Raw genomic sequence first — 16,335 nt, forward strand, 5'->3', positions numbered from 1 at the left:
AGAAATATAATAGTTCAGTAAAGTTTCAGGGAGAGATGCGAGGTATGAATTACGAGAACTATTTATATTTTACATTTGATCTTCTGTATATAGACATAGATGTAATTTGTGGCTCCTGTGTCTTTTCCATTTATGATATTAAAACATTAATTAGACATTGACCACAGCGATACAGAGGGACAGAAGGGACAAAAACCCCAGCTCGACAACTGGCTCTCCGCCATCCCAAAATTCGAGAATACAGAATATTACTGAATATTATCTTCCGCGGGGGTTTCTATCGCTCACACGAATGCATCGCATGTAACTATATCTTAACTTGCATAAACCCTTATATTGATTGGATATTTTGGCTCTTAAAAGGTTGTTTTATGCATATATGGTCTGTTCGGGTGGTTATGAATGACCATTATTACTAAAGTATTTCGCGCCAAAAGTTGAGAGCAGCGCCCGGGAGAGAGAGGGATTGTTGTTGTCATTTTCCTCCACTAAACTCCCTTCAAACCTTCGCCTCAGACGTTATTATGGCTGCTAAGGCTCGTGACTATGACCAAGAGAAGGGTAAGTGGCCGGGCCAACTATGTTTGCTGTAGATAAAATGGAGGGTTTTGAGAGGTGATAGACGAACCAAGTTGATGCTTTGTGGAGGTGTGTGAGGAGCGCCCGGGGATGTCATCTTTATGCTTGGCGAGCGATATTTAGCCCTAGTTCGCTGCTCCAGTTGTGTATGGAGACAGTATATGTGGCAGGATTGAGCAATCTGGCCGGGTTTCTTCCTATTGATTGTGTCACTCATCCTGTTCACTTACAGGATGAGTGACTGCTCCAGGACTGTCAATATGGTAAAAACTCACAGGATGTTACAGTCTCCTCCGCTTGGTGCCTTCTTTCTATAATTACTCACAGGATGAGTGACACTGCCCATCAAAGTAACCTTCTGGGGCAAAATTAACATAAAATTAATGTCTGAGAATAGATCTAAGACACGGGTCTTGTAGATATTAACATGAATCTACTCTACAGACCCATTAGGCACTGATGTTTGTACACAAGGCTCAGGATTGTGTTATTTGTATTCAGACTCATAAGGTGCAGAGTAATATACCCAAAGTACTCTTTGGGTACTCCCTATAAAGTGATAAAAGTTGCATCACACCCAAGAAGGTTTGCCAACCGAACTTTAAAACATACCTAACATTATACAACTGAACCTTATGCCACTTAAGCTTACACAACCCAACTTGATTATATACTGTATATGGTTTTGACATGAAAGGGTAATTTTTTTTTTTTAAATTTAAGGCAAATTAATGTTTTTTATTGTTTATATAAAAGTGATAATACCATGAATATTTTTTTTAATGATTGATTGTAATTCTGCTAACAGAAGCAATAAAGCGATTCCTGGCCGAATTTCATAATGTTGGTGAAGATGGTCGGAAACACTTCAAATATGCTGCTCAGATGGTCAAGGTTGCACACCGTGAGCAAGTGAACTTGACCATTGATATTGATGATGTTGGTGAGTACAAATGTGTAAAGCTGTAGAGAAGTGTTACCTCATTGTATTGGTTTAATTTAAAAATGATAATGTTTTGAAGAATGGATGATAAATGTGCTCAAGTGATATGTATTATTCCTTAATAATAAAATGCTTTTCAGTGGAATTTGACCCTGATATGGCAGAAGCAATGGTGGCGAATAGTCGTCGATACATTAATCTTTTCTCTGAGGCTGTTTATGAATTGCTTCCTGATTACAAACAGAAAGAGGTATATGTTCTGTTGATGATTTCAGCATTGTCTCATAATAAGTGATTAATAAAAATATTAAGTTTGTATTCGAGATATTCAAGTGTAAGTCTTTTGTAAATTACCAGTGAAAATTCTGAATAATTTGTAATTTCTAGACTGTGGCTAGAGATGCTTTAGATGTGTACATTGAGCATCGTCTGATGATGGAGCAGCGCCTGCGCCAGCCTGGAGAGACTCGAGATATTCGTAACAGATATCCACCAGAGTTAATCAGGAGATTGTGAGTTAACATTTTGAATATTTAGTTTGCTATAATTTTTTTGAAGGATTATGCATTATCAGTGCATAATGCATTTCTGTGCTTTAATTTTGTGCAATTTTCAGAGTGCCACTTCATGTTGAAAAAGCTTAAAACAGGCATCTGGGCCTGGTAAATTCAGCATTTGGTCAACGATATAATTAAATATTATCCCTATTTATTTAAAATATTAGAATTAATTTACAACCTTGGAAAGAACCTTTTTGTAAATGTTTTCTTGTTCAAGATGAGATTACCATTTTCAACAGCATTCTTTTCTCATTTAAAATGAAAATGAAGAAATACAGTAATCAACATAGGAGAGAAAGAAAGACAATTTTGTTGTATTTTGCAACTAATTGCTTGAAATTTTCTGTTAAATTAATACTGTATAGGTAGTTATTTGTCATGCTTAATCCATACAGCATTTGGAATATGCATTCATCGCCTGTATGCAATGAGAATTCCAAAATACTTTTTATCTTATGCAAAATATAGAACAAAAACTACATCCAGTATTGGGCCCCTGTGAAAGGGAGAAGGAACTTTCACAGATGACAACAAAGAAATGAGAGAAATACTGAGGCACCAGTACGATGTCATTTTCAGTGAGCCCTTAAACACACTGAAGATTGATAACTCAATAGGAATTCTTCATGAATGGGATACCAACATCAAATCATATCAGATGTTACCCCCTAACTCCACTTGATTTTGAAGTAACATATAGACAGTATGCCTATGCACTCTGCACCATACCCTGATTCCTGGAACTCCATTTTCATCAAGAATTATAAAAAACCACCATTAGGCCCTAAACATTGTGGAGATGGAGCTTAGATACTGGTGTTATCCCTGATGTACTAAAACAGCAGAAATAGCACAACTCCATAAAGAAGGGAATAAAGCAGAGGCAAAAAACTATATAGACCAGTAGCACTAAGATCACACATCATAAAAATCTTTGATAGGGTAACGAGAAGTAAGATCATAGAACACGTGGAATCACAGCGTCTACATAACTACACTTTTTCAGAACAGGTTGTCTTGCCTCTTTATTTAAATAGTCTTCCTTTATCAACTTGACTTGCTCTCCACTGAAGATGTTGTACGTAGTTATTGCATCCCCTCTGTTTCTTCTACAGTTGTGAGGGTGAGTTCTCTCAACCTGCCCTCATAGCTGAGGCCTCTCAATTCTAGTACTACTCTACTATAATTGCATACCTTTGAACACTCTTAAGTTTGTTTATGCTTTACAAGGTGTGAGTTCCATGCTGGAGCTGCATTTTCCAGTAATGGTCTCACATAGGCAGTGTGTATGGACTTGATAGCCTCCTTGTTTCTTAAATGACATTTATGTTTGCTAACTTCCCATATGCTGCTGTTGTTATGCTGTTCACATGAGTCTCTGGTGTTAGTGTTGGGATTATGTCAACTGCCAGGTCTTTCTCTCTTATTGTTTCTTGTAATTGCCTTCCCATTATGGTGTAGTTAAATACAGGTCTTAACTCCCTTACCCATTTTCATTATTTTTCACTTGTTTGGATTTAATTCCAGCAAGCATGTTTCTGCCCACTCTTGAAGTTTAAGGTCGTCCTGCAACACACTACAACCCTCTTCAGTTCTTATTCTCCTTGTTAACTTTGCATAATCTGCAAACATTGACATGTACACACTCATGTTACTAAGATTTCCTACATTTGCATCTGTATCTAATGCCATGTTTTTCCTGAGAACTTTCATCCACAGAAGTGCCTTCGGGCATACAAATCTAAGAACAGTCATTATACCTTTCTAGGCTCTATCAAATCCTTATATAATATTTGCAATTTATATTCCAGTGAGATTTGCTTCAAAGCACCATCTACACAGAAGACTCTATCTATCCGCAATGTTAAGGCTTCTCATGTTGGCAAGCTGGTGATGGTGCGCGGTATTGTAACAAGATGCACAGAAGTTAAACCAATGATGCAGGTGGCCACTTACACCTGTGATCAGTGTGGTGCCGAGACCTACCAGCCTGTAAGTGTGTCACGTTAAATCATTTTGTCAATTATTGAAGTCTATGCAGTGCAACCTTGATACTCGAACTTAATTCGTTCCAGAAGGCTGTTCGATTACCGAATAATTTTTTTTACATAAGGAATAATGTAAAATGTATTAATCCATTCCAAATTAGCAGTTGTATGCTAACCATACAATAAATAAATTGAATAAATGCAGATATATTCTCACTTTATCTGCACTTAGGAGAGTTGATAGTGTATGTGGAAGGTGGTGAGGAAGAGGAGAGTTGTTATTGATTTGCAGGGGAGTCCCCTACCTTAAACACTTCAATTAATTTGGTTCTGGTGTTCTTTCTCTTTTCTGCTTTTTTATATTTTGTTTCCCTCTTGACTCACTGGATGCTTTTCTTGCAAGAATCTTGTCCAATTTAGGCATACCAAACTTGGTAGCATGAGCAGATATATGGGCACCACTTTCATATTCTGCTATGAGTTCGTTTTTCATTTCTATCGTGATTCTGGCTAATTTTCTTTTCATTTGGCTTTTATCTCTAACTTAGGCATCATGGTGACTTATTTATTAGAAGAATTTAAAATGTATCCACGAAAACACAAGAAAGTTTAGTGGTGTTGTGCACAGAATGACTGTTACTGAGAAATTACCCCATCTGTTACATGTTTGCGTTTGAGTGCTGAGCAAACGGTCGACTACCGACCACAAACACAGCATTAGAGTTGGGAGCTGTTTGAGTACTGAGATTCCTCTGTACTTTGTGAAAGTTTTATCTTTCCTTTTCCTGATCCAGTTAATGATTATTGTAGTACAATAGGAAAGGTGTTCATGAGTATTGCTTCATTTTCTTCACATTTTTACATCCCCCCCCTTTTTCTCTTTAGTCTAATATACTAAACCTTAAAGAATTCATTACTATTTTACTAGCTTTTTTATGCAGTAACTCATAAATCATATCTTTAAGTGAAGTGATTGGCTATTACTGTTGCAACAGCAGTAATAGCCAATCACTTCATAATTTAGATTTATTTGAACTATGCATCTTTGGAGAGACCATATAGAGGTATGGGGATAACTCCTCCTATCATCTTTGAATAATTTGATAGGACTATCAAGCAAACTTCTCCTGGTTGCTGGAACATGGTAGAAATGTTACAATTCTAGTGACTTCATTAAATGCAAAAGATTAATTGCTCTGTACAAAACATATTTTATTTTAGTCTTTACATTTGTCCTCATTTGTTGTATGATTACTTATTTAAACAGATTCAATCTACAAGCTTCATGCCCCATTTATTGTGCCCAAGTGAAGATTGTCGTGTAAATAAATCCGGTGGGCGCTTGTACTTGCAAACACGTGGATCAAAGTTTGTTAAGTTCCAAGATATAAAAGTTCAGGAGCACTCGGACCAGGTATGTAAACTATTTTCTACACATCTATATCCTTCTTGTTTAAAACGCTTTTATGCTTGTTTTCTTTTGAAAAAAAAAAATGCTTTTTTCCTTGTTTTAAAATAAAAATATATTATATATATAATATAATCTATCTTACTCCTACAATTTGAAAGTGTTGGCGGGAAAGTCAGATTTCTTTCTTTTAACTTTTCACTGCATACTTATAGTTCGTAGCTGGTTGCCAGATAAGATTGATACAGTATTTGTAAAGTTTTCTTGTTTTAATAAAAAACAGGCAGTTTTTATGGAGGCTTTTGTCTTACCTGGGAGTATAGTAAAAATTAAACTGTTAATAAGCTGTAGTATGTGTTTGTTGGTTAGGTGGTAATTTGTGACCCAGTCCTTTTCTATATTTTTTTTGTCAATTGCTTGAGATGTCTATCAATTTTGATAATGGGGTTTGTTTATGTTTTACATGGAGTAATAAGAATTTTAGATTTACAGTACATTAAATACTTGCTAGCCGAGCCTGATGGCCGTCCCTAATATCTTTTCTGGACGTGTTAAGAAATTACTGTATATACATTTGATCACTACCATAATATTCTTTTTCATTGAAATAGCACAAAGTGCCAAAATTGACAAGTTTGTGTTTTATTTTCATATCTATACAGGTGCCTATTGGCAACATCCCACGCTCTCTGACAGTTATGTGCCGTGGAGAACAGACACGGCTCTGCCAGCCGGGTGATCATGTTGCAATCACGGGTGTATTCATGCCTCTCCTACGTCAGGGGTTCCGTGCTATGATGCAAGGCCTTCTCTCTGACACGTATCTTGAAGCTCATGTAAGATTGTTTATGTACAGTAGTTGTAATTTTAAGTGTAATTTGTAGTAATGCAATTAATAGGTTTTATGGCTTGTTTTGCCATTCATATTGCATATTTTATGTGAAATCCAGTTCCAAGATACTTAGTTATTATTATTATTATTATGTAACATAATTAATGGGTTATACAATTTATTTTCCTAAAGCGCATCATTAAAATGAACAAAATGGAGGACGATGAGCTTGGAGCAGAAGAGTTAACAGAAGCAGAAATCAAGCAAATTGCTGAGGAAGACTTCTATGATAAACTTGCAACCTCCATTGCTCCCGAAATCTATGGCCATGAAGATGTTAAGAAGGCTCTTTTACTTTTACTAGTTGGTGGTGTAGATTGTCACCCCAATGGCATGAAGATACGTGGCAGCATTAACATTTGCCTAATGGGTGACCCTGGTGTGGCCAAGTCTCAGCTTCTCTCATACATTGATCGTCTTGCCCCACGCAGTCAGTATACCACTGGTCGAGGTTCCACGGGGGTGGGTCTGACCGCGGCAGTTATGAAGGATCCTCTAACAGGAGAGATGACACTTGAAGGAGGAGCACTGGTGTTAGCAGATCAGGGAATTTGCTGCATTGATGAATTTGACAAAATGGCTGATGCTGATCGTACTGCCATCCATGAAGTTATGGAACAGCAGACAATTTCCATTGCTAAGGTATTTGTTCTCAGTTTATTTTAGTGGGTTATTTTAATAATTTATTAATAGTATGAAAACTTGTATATCTTGTATTACTCAAGTGTTGCTACAGCATTTGCTGCCATTTCCTCCAGGGAAGGTTCTTCATATGGTTGAAGATGGTTTGTATGGTTCCTCTACATTATAATAAAGTAAAGAAAGTGTCCTTTGCTTGTGTAAAAACAAGAATCAGAATTACATGAGTAATTACTAATAACTGTATTGAGTGATACTTCTTGATTAACCTATGGAATTAAATTCTAAATATTATCAGAAATATCCTGCAAAGGAAGTATCTTAGTTGTCACTTTTCTGGGCTGGTCTTAAATGATTTCCCAGTGCATTAAGTCCATTCTCTTGAATTTTCAATAATAAATGCAAGTTTTGTTTGACCAGGAACACAAGCAACTCAGTGTAACCTATAGAGATCAAGTCATAGAAAATGTCAATAGTGAATTAAGGCATTTACTAAAGTATCGTGGTTTTAAACAGATTGGTCAATGCCATAAAAAAATGTCTTGTATTAGGTGAGAGCATTGGTTAGTGCATTACTTTTGGTACCACTTGTGAAGCATTAACAAAGTTGAGAAAAGTTCAGAGGTTTGAAACTAAAGTAGTACTGTGCTAGAATTAAGAGAACTGAGCCTTACAACCATAGAGGAGAAAAGAAACGAGATATGATAACCACGTACAAGGTTTTGAGGGGAACAGATAAAGGAAGTCTCTTTTTATTATAAAGAGGTAAGTATGTCAATTCCCTGCATATCAACATTTTAATGTTGGCCAAGTATTAACATTTTAATAGTTGAGGTGGGTATAATTACAATTATAATTATAATTATAATAATTTAATTATAATTTTAATGTTGGTCCAAGTATCAACATTTTAATGTTGAGGTGGGTATAATTAACACACCAGATTTGAACAGTTAGGAAGCAGGGCATAAAGAGCTAAATTGCATTCCCTCATTGTCACTGATAGGTAGACACAAAAATTACAAGACCTCCAGACTTGATTCAACCAGCACCCTGGGCAGTCCCAGACAATTTTCTCTATTTTAAATTGAGCCATGTAACCATTATGAATTTTAAAAATAAGTGATACCTCTGCTATATGGAATCTTGTACAAAATGAAGCTGTACAATGCCAGGTGTAATCAAATGTCTTTTGTACATTTTCTGTTAAACTTTGAGTATAATTCATTGCAGAAATTACAAATACTGTGTATTCTATCATAATAGTAATCTCGGTTTTAATTTTAAGCTAGAGCCATCTGACTGTTATGGCAAACTGTATTGTCTGTTGGCTAATGATTATTTTTACTAATTTTCAGGCAGGTATCATGACAAGTCTTAATGCTCGTGTAAGTATCCTTGCTGCAGCCAATCCTGCTTATGGTCGGTATAATCCCAAGAAAACTGTTGAACAAAACATTCAGTTGCCTGCTGCCCTCCTGTCACGTTTTGATTTACTGTGGCTTATCCAAGACAGACCTGATCGGGAGAATGATCTAAGGTAGGTTGTAATAAAAAGCAACACTGAAGTATACAAATAAAAAGATACTGAATCGAATTCATTTTTATATTGTGGTCTTTATTGGTATTTTGTGTAATTACAATAAACTATAATTGACCACATATACCCGTGCACCCACACATACAATAATAGGGGCACCCAGCTTTCCCCCTGGGTCTGCCTGGTTGCCCCCCCCCCCCATCTACCTCTATCTATCAAGCTATCTCTAACCTTTTTCCCAACTATATCTACCCTTCAAAAAGCACTGAAAGAAATGTACGAGTGTCGGATGCATTGCTTTTCCTTTCTCATTTTTCTTTTATTGACGTGCCATATTTCACACTTGACTCCATAAAAATATCTATGATAATGGTCTAGGTGGTGTTCATATTTGCTAAGATTTTTTTTAAGCACTTAATTTAGGCATGCCCCAACCAGCCTATGACCATCCCATAACCCCAGACCATTTTTCCCTGCAAATTTGAGTGAAGTGTCTGGGCTCCAACTTCTGACAGGCACAAACATTTTCTTTTATTGTATAGGTATATAGATAAATGTATATGTATATGCTGTAGATCTGCTTTGAAAATGGCATTGCTATATAAACTAACAGGAAAAATAATGCTACAATCCTTTACATGGGTATTGTACATCACAGGCATAGCTTGATTTAAGTACTGTAGTGTGGGTGTATAATAGTGGAAATTTATAGCAATGGCATGTATGTATTGCCAGATAGTATCAAGCAGTTTACACATCTGTTGGGGTCAACAATCGTGTCAGTGTTTTACCATTTATGAATTAATGTGTGTACCATATATTGGGTTAACAGTAGGTTTGGCTCTTACACTAATTCCTGTTTTTTTTTTAGAATTGTTTTCTCTTTGTATTTCATGGCCCAAAGCATTCTGCTTGAGGGTGCACTGATACAGATATTTATTATTTTTTTTAATAGATGATAGAACCTATTAGGATATTACTTCTCATGATCTCTGGGTTTGTATATTGGTATGCATAGTAAATTAGTATTACTCAATTATAATTACACAAATATTCCTGTAGAGTCCACAAAATATGTTAAATTGACTCTCCAGCAGTGATTGCTGATTTGTACCACTCAAATAAAAAAAAGTATATGGCTATTTTCCAAAGGCATATCAAAATATTGTCAGGGGAAAATTTACCTGATACTACAAAAATACTGATGCTGATACATTGGTATGAATATATTCTGAACTTTATTGTGGACTATATATATATGTGGCTAAAAAGTGGCCTAGAATGGTAGGAAGGCAGTAGGAAATGGATTGGTGGGGGGGGGGAGGATGGAGGAAATCCAGTGTTCCATGTAATGAGATGCGTGTGGGTCTCTCAATGCCTCCTTGAGGTACCTATTTGAGAACCTTGGTTAACACTCCCAAGTTCTTAAAATTCACAAGCCCCCTCAATAAAGGCAAGGTAATCTGGAGATACTAGACCACTACAGTATCCAAAGAAAATATGACCTGGAAGGTTGAATGCAACTAAGTTTGTAACCCTGCTGTAAGCAATACTTGCTTGTTATCCAAGATCAACCACTAGTTAGCAACTCTTGCCATCAGATGTCCCTGTACCTCATCAGGTGCAGCCCTGTACACCTGAGGGTACTGACCAGCTAACCCAGTCATGCACACATTGCCCAAGCTCCAGAACAACGGTAAAGTAGGGACTATGAGCCAGTAAATGCTTGATTTAAGGGATCACTTCCCTTGGTGGCTCCCCGAGTCAATTCTCTACAAATAACAAATAAGAACAAGGGTTAACTGTGTGAGGAAGGGACGTGGCAGCCAGTGACCCTAAAGAGGTCAGTGCCAAGGCAACTAACCCAATGCCACACATGCCTGGCATGGCTTGGAACCATTAACCAGGTAGTGATTCAGTAGCCTGAATCTTTGCCCAAGGTATGTTAGAAAAGAAGGCTGACAATGCCAGATATTTGAAGATGTCATTGGCTCTTTGTCACTTCAGATGTCATTGAATAGTAGATAAACATGTGCCTCGGCAATTATGACATTGTGTGATGAACTAATGCTAATATCAGTGTGGTATGGTACAAAGATACAAGTATTTCTGCATTAAATCTGGTTTCTTCAAGCTTTGAACAAATATACATACATTTGTCATTTGTAATCTTAAAATTTTGCATTCCTCAGAATTGTTTAAATCTCTTGCATTTGCAAGGAAAGACTATTTTATAATTAAATTTGGTTACTACACTAGTATAGTAATACTCTGTAACTCATAATTTTAATTCCTAATTATCTTGATTGTTATAGGTTGGCTCAGCACATTACTTACGTCCACCAACACTGCTGCCAGCCACCCACACAGTTCAAGCCACTCGACATGAAATTGATGCGGCGGTATATTGCTCTTTGCAAAAAGAAGGTAATTTTTTTTTTATAATGTATATTTTGCTTGAAATAAGACCACTAAAAGCTGAAAATTTCTCAGAGAAAATAATTCATGTATGTATTGACCATACTATGTATTGTCCCTGTGTCCTATTTTCCACGCAAATCTCAAATTATCAAATATTGTTGATGCGTTAGAGGAGGCTTTAATTGTGAGAATAGAAAATGCAGAATTCATACTCATACTCAATACAGAAATTCGTACTCTGGAAAGTCCTTGGTCTAAGATATCGGACTTGAGGCTTCTGTTCTGTTAATCACCAATGACTGTTCTGGGCTTGTGTTGTCTTTCTAGACTTTGTCACTGGATATTTACCTAATTTACCTGAGGGCCACAATCTGCTGCAAGGTAATATTGTTAATTTGGTAGTTGTGACATGGATTGTTGTGCCACACATGCAAGGTCTTCATTTTTCTATATTAAAAAGCATTTGTATTTTTTTTTAACTGATAATTAGGTGTTCATGTAAGAATACCTTACAGATTTCACTTTATATTTTCTCTCTTCATGTCATGTGATATATCTGAGAAAATCCTTGGAGCAGGACGGGGATCGAACCAGTGTCCTGGGTAACCCCAGACCATTAACCCATAGACCATGTTATGCTAAAGGTTATACAGCCTGGTATCCAGGTGGATCCCTTAAACCCTAGCTAGTTTAATGATAAGGTACATGTCAATTGTATTGGCACAGTAACCACATCGGACCACTTGCGCTAGCTTTCTTAGTTGGTGATGGACTGTTCACTAACTTGTAGTATAAATTAATATAATTTGAAGAATCGTATGTGGTTAGGAATGTAGTACAGTACAGTTCAGTATCTGAAGGAGACTACTTGTTATGCAGCAAGTGTTTGGAAGGAGAAATAGTACTGTACATAGATTGCCATGCTAGTTTTGGCTTAAAGACCAAGTGCTGGGACTGGTTATTATTTAGTGCATTACTATATTGCACTGTACTATATATGGATGGTGAGAGCTAAGAGCCATGAGTGAAATAGGACAATGTGGCCTTGTTACTGTAGGAGATGGCCAACAATTATAAACTTTTGTAATGCACACCAATTAATGGCAACAGCTTTTAATATAAATTCTTATTTCAGCAACCAACAATTCCAGAGAATCTTACAGATTACATTGTCTCGGCATACGTAGAGATGCGTAAAGAAGCTCGCAATAGCAAAGACATGACTTTTACCTCGGCACGTACTCTTCTGGCTGTTTTGCGTCTCTCTACTGCATTGGCTCGACTCAGGCTTGTCGATTCTGTAAGCAAATATTAGACCCTGTATATATACTTTGCTAAAACTATTAATATAGTTAAGTGGAGATGTTCTGTAGAAATGAACCTACTTATTTTAAGAATTATGTAAATCTTAAAATAAATCTAAAGTTTAAGATTTTATTTCAAATTTTACAATTTATGGTTATCTCAGGTGAAGGTACCTAATACTTTTTGTGTGGGAAGATTTCCTCGGTCAGAGGCAAGGGGAAAATTTAAAGCTGGTTCATTTTTTTTTTTTTTTCTTTAACAATTCATTTCAATTTTTTTTTTTATTAGGTAGAATATTGATATTTTTTGTTACACTGGTTCTCTTGTATATTTTGTAATGTTTATCCTTTTAGTTTGTATTAAGTAATTTATTTGATGTGCTCATTTGCCCAGTAATGTAGGATTCATTGAGATAGGTATACTTTATGATTCAGTTTCCAGCTGTAATGGCTGTTGTAGTTTCCATTGTGAGGTAGTTGCCTGAGAAATAATTTCATATATCATTTTCTAAGCTTGCAAGGTACCAATTTTGATTGCAATTTGAGGGGTAAATTGTTTTGATAATGCACTGATTTGTCATTGGCTTCTGACATTTCCAAAATTTGCTATTTTAACCATTATTTTTCTCATGTTAAATAATAGTTAATATTGTTTGGTTAATTTTAAATGAATAACGAAGTGGTTAATGTATATGTGTAATTGGATTGCTTTTAAACAATTCTAGGTTGAGAAAGAGGATGTGAATGAGGCCATGAGACTTATGGAAATGAGTAAAGATTCACTCAATCATAGTGATGAGAGGACTGGGAAGTAAGTGCATTTACAATGTTTACCTTTTTAAATTGAGAGAAAATATTACATTGGTAGAAGTTAACAATCCAAATGAGTACATGAGCACTGTTCAGGTGATGAACATTTGGATTCCACATACATCCAGAACTTTGAAAGCAAATACAATAGAGCTCAAATTTAAATGCACCTTGTAAAAATGACGAGGTGGCGTACAAAGATCTAGATTCGAAGATTGTCCATAAGCATTGCAACTATTACTGCAAATGCAATCTTTGCCACCACCCATATTGCTGTAAGAAAATATAAATACCATGCACGACACTACTAGCTTATACCCATTATAGTACAGTATAGTACAGTACTTGTTACAGTAGCATGGTGATAAGTGCATCCCTGTACAGTGCTCATTACCCCCACTCCATCACTCATGTGATCAAAATAGACCTCTGAAGAGATTTTTCTAGTGTACAGTTGTAGTCAAGTCTCTCATGGGTGGGGGTTAAACTGTGCAACACTGCTTTTTGAGGTGCCAAGTTTCAAGAATTGCCACATTTTGTTTTTACATTATTGACCAAGTAATATTTGCATTACATTGTTGAGGAAACTGTTCTTCAATGTTAATATTTTTGATAAATACCATTTGATATCATAATTATTTTTTGTGACATTGGAGCATATGATCAAATAGAATCCTGGAAGCATGTAGCATACACCATAGTCCATTTACAATAGCATTTCACATAATTTGTAGGTTGTGTGTGGTCTATTTTCTCTGACTCTACATTCCATAAAATGGCATTTATTCACGTTAAATTCCATTTGCCAAGTGGTGTTCCAAATACTTATTTTGTCCAGGTCTTTTTAAAGGGTATGGCAATCTTCTGTTTCTTATTTTCACAAGTACAGTATCCGAGTGATCGTCAATTATGAAATTTCACAAAAAACAACTTCTTGGCAGTTCCCTGGTATGCTAAACAAAATGTTTTATATTAATAAAACTTGACGTATTGTGTAACATGCTTACTACATATATATCATTCAAATACTGTACTTCTTTATAATTCAGTATTATTCTCAGCATATTCCATGGAATTCATAATGATTCAGTCAGTATTGTTGTTGTTTTAGATTCAGCTACTCAAGCAGCACAGGCTATGGTGAGCCCGTCATACTTAACTGGCACAGGAGATGTGCCAGGTAAGCAGTGTAAGACTGGTACACAAACAAATGTAAGCATTTGTGACACTGCCAGCCAGCAGTTACAATTTAAATTTAACTTGTATATCCGAAAGTTAGGGATTATTGGCTGAGACTATCTTAAATATATATGTACAATGTAAATTAATTATTCTTTTGATAGGGCACAGACAGTTACTGATAAGATCTTCACACTTATTCGTGAAGTTGCTGGAGACAGTCGTGTAGTGAAGCTTGGAGAAGTAATTGAACGTTGTACTAGCAAAGGCTACAAGCCAGACCAGGTTAGTACTCTTGGTATTATTAGAAGTAAACTTCCCACCTCTTACTTGAATCTTTAACACCCCTCCCTCCCAACCTCTTGATGATGGGAAAGGTCAACATGTCAATATGGTTTCCACTTTCAAAAGAAAATGGCAAGTGCTTAATTTTTATGCTAGTTTTAAAATCAAATGTTTGATTCTAAAGGTATTTGAAAGGCTTTGGGAACTTTATTTGTAATTGAGAAACTATATCATGTTTCTTTTATAACTTTGTACTTGGATAAATGACCATGTGCAGAAACTTCCTATTTGTATGGGGAATATCTGCATGTTGTCACTCAGCGAGCAGGATACAAATTCAACATTTTAATCCTTTTCTTCATTGTTATTTAAAATAAAACTAGTTGGCTGTTCAAAGGACTGTATTTGTATCGTCATTAAAGTCCTTAATAAGAGTATTGTACAAAGAATGTTACATTGAACACAAGAGACAAAACGTAGAGGAAGATGACATATACATTTTAAGCTAATCATCATTGTAATTTTTTTCAGGTAAATGAGTGCATTGAAGAATATGAAGAGCTGAATGTGTGGCAGTTAAATCAAGCTCGCACCAAACTCACATTTGTGTAAAGGATTGTTTATTTTATAAAGGCTGTCCACATTTCCAGTAGCAAAACTGGATTTACAATTTGATCAAGGCAGTAATAAATTTTCACCTCGTTAAAGTTGAAATGCATGCCCATAAATATATTTTGAATATTAAAGTGTGATCTTGTACTTGTATGTAATAAAACAAATGAGATTATTCTGTATTTTATACCCATTTTTTGACTTGCGTGATACTGTAGATGGAAACTGGATATATTGTACTAAGGAACTACCCTGAAATTGATGTTCTAATGACCCAGTAAATGTCTTCAACATGACACTTTATACACCAAGATTTTTGCTTTTAAGTAGGCTACGGCCATTGATCACTTACCTCATTGCTGGCCAGACTCAGTTGAGTGATGCACACATCTAAAAGCACCAGAAAATAAATCTGCATTCATGCTGATCTTTATCACTGCAAACATCCTGACTAATTAACTACAGATAAGACGGCAAAGTTAAAGAAGTGACCTCAATATAGGGTAGTGTTTTATACAAAAATTTTCATTAACCAGTAAAATGTCAACATTTATTCCTTTCCTTAATCTGACCTTTTAAAAGAAAAGAACTTGCCTTTTAAGCTAATTTAAAGCTTAAATTATTAGTATTATCCAACTAAGTCAGTTGTACTATACAACTTACCCAAACCACTATTCACTTTAATGCCTACTTCAGGTGTTGTTCCCATTACCTAACTATGTATTAGAGCCCATTGGAATATTAGAGATGTGTCATCTGCCAAATATAGGTGTTTAAAGGGAAAATAATAGTTAAAGAATTAATTTTTGCCCAACCTTACAAAATGCACGTAAATAATAATGCACACTGCAGAAATTATATTTATGTGAAGTAAATGATGCCTGCCCCACCCATAATAGGATATGGGACAATAATAATGCATGTAAAAATAAAGTTGCAAATACAGAATTAATTCCAAAAAAGTCTAGCCACTGGGGTTTTATGAAAAATATATTGAACAACATAAGCCCATTTAAAATTGAAACGAGCCCATTGAGATGAGAAACAAAGACGATACCTGACAAAATGATTGAACATTTGTAATATATGCAATCAAATCAAACATGTATCTCTCTATGTAGGTATCTAACAAGCATGTAGATATACTGTAGTACTAGTCAAGATTTTAAATTTTG

General features: G+C 35.6%; 1 protein-coding gene across 1 annotated transcript; it reads left to right on the forward strand.

Moving 5' to 3' along the window:
* The first annotated feature begins 404 nt into the window (after positions 1-404).
* Mcm7 (minichromosome maintenance 7) lies at positions 405-15,335 on the forward strand. The gene is made up of 14 exons (XM_045741316.2): positions 405-561; positions 1,388-1,522; positions 1,663-1,772; positions 1,910-2,034; positions 3,894-4,074; positions 5,338-5,484; positions 6,141-6,314; positions 6,503-7,012; positions 8,368-8,549; positions 10,865-10,976; positions 12,106-12,270; positions 13,000-13,085; positions 14,428-14,548; positions 15,080-15,335. The coding sequence occupies exons 1-14, from the start codon at positions 525-527 to the stop codon at positions 15,158-15,160; spliced, it is 2,166 nt and encodes a 721-aa protein (XP_045597272.1). The 5' UTR covers positions 405-524; the 3' UTR covers positions 15,161-15,335.
* The last annotated feature ends 1,000 nt before the right edge of the window (positions 15,336-16,335 follow it).

The sequence above is a fragment of the Procambarus clarkii genome, chromosome 19 (assembly GCF_040958095.1).
Source record: "Procambarus clarkii isolate CNS0578487 chromosome 19, FALCON_Pclarkii_2.0, whole genome shotgun sequence".
Classification (NCBI taxonomy): domain Eukaryota; kingdom Metazoa; phylum Arthropoda; class Malacostraca; order Decapoda; family Cambaridae; genus Procambarus; species Procambarus clarkii.